We start from the raw sequence: 5,215 nt of genomic DNA, 5'->3' as shown, positions 1-5,215 counted from the left end.
ACTTTATTAAATACTCCTTCCGTCCCACTAAAAATGTCGATGATACAGAATTTTAAGAGGTTTTGTTTTATTTGTTAAGTGGAGAAAAAAAATATTATTTTTAGTATATTATTGTGAGAATTTTTTTCAAAATAGAAATGTCACATCTTTTGTGAGATAAACTAAAAAGGAAAGTGATACATAAGACAGAGAGAGTACTGGTACTATATTTCAACCAACTACTACTCCATTTGTCCCACTTTAAGTGACACATATCCCTTTTTGGAATGTCTCACTCTAAATAACACATTTCTAAAAATAGAAACATCACTCTCTTAATTTTTTTCCTCTCCCTTACTTTATTCTCTTCAGTTAACTCAAAAAACAACACCATATAAGATCTAAATGCCGAAAAAAAAATGCTCCACTTAGAGTGGGACGGATAGAGTATTAGATTTCAAATTACAGAGATAGTCCACCCTTCTCTGGGTGTGACCACAAATATTTAATGACAGAAGACAGTGTTGTGTTACAGGCATCGGTTCACTTACAAATTGGTCCATCTATAACTACGATTACTGTGACAACTAACACTGCCATTACATTACTTATACCTCATTAATGCCATTCTCATTTTCCACCTCCTTCTGTGTCTCTTAACACAACCAGAAACACAAACACAATGTATAACATCAACGTTGCAACTCAAAACATTGACAAAGTATTAACATAACAAACGGTTGTTTACTCATAAAAACAGACATTCCTCAAAGATAGTAATATTGAAGATTTTATAGCATCACATCACTGAAGCTGCAGCTCTTACACGCTTGATTTTAAACCTTCTTACACTAACTGGTTTCAAAAACCTTCTTCTATCATAATGCAAGCAATTGGTGGGTAAACACAAGCTCTTTTCTAGATACACCCTCATCAGGCAGATATAAACACAGCATGGATTAAAGGAAACCGATTTCAGAAACAGTAAAGAAAGCGTGCTGCGAGTCTGTGACCAAATGTGTTTTCAAGCGTGTGTACATGCCACGGTAGATAGAGCTTATCCATCTTTATGATTTAGACAAGTTATGCCTTCTTTATGACGACCAGGCCTAAGTCTGAGAGCGACGTAAGGTTTCAAAATATTCACAGATTCAAGCCTAAAAGTCAAATTCATTTTACTACATAAATGCATCATCACCTCCTTTTTCCGGTGTATCAACTAGCAGATAAGATAAGCGCGTGTACACACACACACACATATATATCTTTGTGTGTGTTTTCCAGCCTACCCAATATGAATATCAGACTAACATACATACCTGGTGAACTGTGGTGATAACAAGAGCTATATTACTATATTTTGTCTGACAACTACAAAAAAGGAGAGGCACTGGTGCCCCTCAAGGTCTGTACACAATTTAGTACTCACTCCGTCCGCCGTTAGAAGTCCTGGTTACTATTTTAGTCTGTCCGCCGTTAGGAGTCCCGGTTCACTTTCAATATAAATGGTAGGTACACCTCACTTTCCACTAACTCATTCCACTCACATTTTATTATAACACTAATATAACTCATTCCACTATCTTAAAACCCGTCCCAAACTCAAATGGGACTCCTAATGGCGGACGGAGGAGTAGTATTAACCTGTCATGTAGAGGTTCAATGCAGTAAGCAGGAATTTAATGTAATCAAGTAATTCCAACCTTTCAATAGGAGAAGCAATATGTCTAGGTTTGGAGTCTTGCGGCTACACACAATGTTCATGAATTATGAAACTTAATCAAGGAAAGATGTCACATCACAGCTAAACCTCTTGTTCGTGACAGATCGCGTCCATGTAGTTTTATAAGGATAAATTTGTGATTGAAACTGAAATGTGGCTCTCGCTGCAAAAGTTCGAGCAAGCATATAGAAGGACAAATTTGATCTGCGGATATCTTTTCAATAGATTAACTTGCTGCCTTTTCAAATGGAGGCAGACTCCACTCACTTGGATTAAAGTTTAATAGGGAGCTTAGAACCTGATCTGCCATTTTTTGATATGAGCTATCTAACCTTGGATCTGGAACCATGACTACTGACCTGCATGGCGAATTTTTCAGAAGAATTAGTAGAAGAAAGAGCATAGTAAAATATCATATAATAGGGTTAACCTAAGTTACCACTATCTAAATTTCCTGCATGAGCCATAACATAAAACATATGTGTTTAAATTTAAAGTTTCGTGACTCATCTAATTACCAAGTAGCAGGAAGAGGAGAACACTCACAGTTATGACTGTATACCCAATCAAAGCGAATTTTGAAAGAGGTAAACATAGGAACTGGGATTGCTCAAAGCAACAACGCAATTAGAAAAACATAGACAGAGATAAAAAAAAAAAAAAATTGTTATGAAATTTGTTGTTGTTTATGCTTCTAATTGAATGTCCTATAAACATGGCACCAAGAATTGAAGTCTCATTGCCTTCCTGGAGGAGCACTCAATTGCACACGAAGTATGGCCAAAACTGAGGAAAGACGGTGTGAATTCATCATAGTGTGAGTTTAGGACTACACCGAAGAAGTTGAAGTGCCCACCTGCCTGTAATTGGCAGGCTTCATATAGGGACACAGTGTTATTGCAAGAAATGTTCAAAGTGAATAGAGTGAAGTAGAAAAGTAATTTTTAAATAATGTGCTGGAACTTTTCTAAGTTAAGCTGCCGATTCTGCTGTACACATTGTCAATCAATATACCATGACTAATTATTCTGAAACAACATGACATAAAGGAGGTATATGAATGAAGAGATGATAAACAAGGACTTACATGCCAGCATTCTTAGCTGCTTGGACGCCAGATGGTGCATCTTCAAAAACAAGAATCTTCGATGGATCAACTGGTCCACCCTGAAAACAGGTGGATGTCATGATTACATATAGATAGGTAATAGAAGAGTAACCCAAATAATTTGTCACATTAATCTCAAACCAGCTAAATGCCACTCATATTAGAGTGTCAATAATGTCGACCAAATAAAATAAACCAGCAGAATTGCTCCTTTTAAAACACAAATAACATAAGCTGATCAAATAATAAGTCGATTCAACATTTGTTTGCCTGATGTTAGAATCTAAGTTCAGCTGATTTTGACTGTATCTGTATTAATTCTAATGCACTTTTGGAGTTCATGAGCCAAAAGGGAAGGGCATGATCAAACATTGTTCCCATCACATACTATCAGAATTTGGCAATCTGAATTGTAACATTGACAAGATAAAGATATCAACACTTTCATTACAAGAACATATAGTCTAACTGCTGAATGAGACTAATACCTCAAATCTCTTGGCTGCTGCAAGGAACACATCTGGTGAAGGTTTCCCTTGTTTAACTTCTGGATCATCACCAAGAACAATATGGTGCATCAGCGAAAAAATTTCACCATGCCTTTGTGTTTTCAGTTCAAAATGCCTTCTGTGTGAACTGTAAGACATATTTCATGAGTTTCTTTGCAACACTGCCATCTTCATAAATAAACGAAGAGTATACATACCCCGTTGCAACACATATAGGAACTCCAGTTGCATGGAGGTGCTTAATCAAACGACTTGCCCCTGTAATACAAAAACGTAATAAAAGGTAAGACAATGGCTAATGGTATCATTTATCGCCACTTATGTAGCTAAGGTATATGCAAAATTCTATTTTTCTGATCAATAATGAAAAAACACTTGTATTCAGTCTGCCATCAGTCAACAGTTTATTCAACCTGGCATGACTTCACATGTTGGGAACATAGCTCTGAGCATCTCCTCTCTTTCCACAAGAAAACCTTCAGCTGAGAGTGAGTCACTGATTCCAGTCTCTTCAACAAACACTCGAGCAGCTTCTATTGCCTTCATGCCCATCATTTTAGCTTTGAGAGACCAATCAAAAGTTTTGTTGTATCTAGCAAGGATTTTCTCCTGCACTTCAGTGTAGAACTTCTCTGTGTCTGAGGAATTGAGGGAAAAGTTAAAAAAAAAAAAAAAACTTGAAATTTAGGAAGATACAAAACTATGATATATAATTAGGAAGAATCAAAGAGCACATCCAACCTAAATTCAGTTTCTTTTTTATATGAATACGAAACACTTAGATAAAATTTGCTTCATAAAGGTAAAACTGGAGAGCAATGTCCAATAAGCATACATGTCATGCTGTAGCAATGGTGATCAAAATGTCAGAATGACCATGCCAACTTTGTGATTTGCCAGTAATTCAAAACTAATAGCAACTCAAGGAACAAGGTGCAATCTCACCAAGGTCCACTTAGAAGCATAATGTCAAAAAAAGAAAAAAATATTACCTACATTTGAAAATTGCATAAACAAGAAATATTTGGGACTTGGGTGTTCCATTGCGAAGAAGAAGGTGCTAGCTCTAATAATAGGATACAAATTAATAGTTTCTCTTTACATTTAGATTGATTCATTACAAACATGATAACAATTTTAACTAATTTATGCAACTCAAAATACATCTTGACCAAATAAAGCATATGACAGAATCAGCCGAAAACAAAAAACTAAAACAACAACAAAATTATACAGCAATCCGCTACCAAATATGCCAAGAAAACAAGATAAAACAGAGGTTCAATTAACAAATGTAAGTTAAAATCAAAGTGTTAAAAGAAAAAAAAAAATTGGTAATTAAATGAGTGCAGTTTGGGAAATGTAGAGACCGATTAGAAGGCCGTCCATGTCGAAGATGACGTGAGTGATGGATGGTTTTACAGTTGCCATTTGAGTGAGAGATCTGAGAGCCGAACTATGACGATCTGCTTTCGCTCGAGCAAAGCATATGTATCAGCTTTTCTATTAAGGACTCGTTTGGTTTGTTAGTAATGCCCAAAAAAGGCCCCATAAATCACCATGGCCTGTCTCGAACCTCACATAAAAATAATGGTCTTTTAATTTATCTAGTATGTTGGTCCGATAACTATTGTTTGACCTGTATTCCTTAATATCCTTCTCATTTTTATTCCTAATTTTTAACTCTCTCATTTTTAATTTACCCTCGGCGTCGTTGCACCTAAGCTTCTTTATGTGTTTGATAATTGTCGCATCGGCATTTATCTCTCACCTCTCCACTTCGTTCGCCCTCCCATCTCCTGCCATGGATTCTGGTGATGGTAGTGATTTCCACAACCACGGTAACTACTCAGTCAATTGAATTTGTAATTTGCGTGAAGATTAAGAGGTTGTATT

At 36.1% G+C, this 5,215-nt stretch overlaps 1 protein-coding gene across 1 annotated transcript; it reads right to left on the bottom strand.

Annotated features, from left to right (window-relative positions):
- Nucleotides 1–1,657: 1,657 nt before the first annotated feature.
- Nucleotides 1,658–4,867, bottom strand: GS1 (Haloacid dehalogenase-like hydrolase (HAD) superfamily protein). The gene is made up of 6 exons (XM_048083100.2): nt 4,690–4,867; nt 3,733–3,957; nt 3,517–3,577; nt 3,299–3,446; nt 2,790–2,869; nt 1,658–2,061 (listed from the first exon to the last, which is right to left on the bottom strand). The coding sequence occupies exons 1-6, from the start codon at nt 4,748–4,750 to the stop codon at nt 1,929–1,931; spliced, it is 708 nt and encodes a 235-aa protein (XP_047939057.1). The 5' UTR covers nt 4,751–4,867; the 3' UTR covers nt 1,658–1,928.
- Nucleotides 4,868–5,215: the final 348 nt, after the last annotated feature.

Source organism: Salvia hispanica, chromosome 5 (assembly GCF_029641045.1).
Source record: "Salvia hispanica isolate PSC_SH4W2 chromosome 5, Shi_PSC_v1, whole genome shotgun sequence".
Taxonomy (NCBI): domain Eukaryota; kingdom Viridiplantae; phylum Streptophyta; class Magnoliopsida; order Lamiales; family Lamiaceae; genus Salvia; species Salvia hispanica.
The sequence above is the reverse complement of the archived record's forward strand: the minus strand, read 5'-3'. Positions and strand labels throughout refer to the sequence as shown.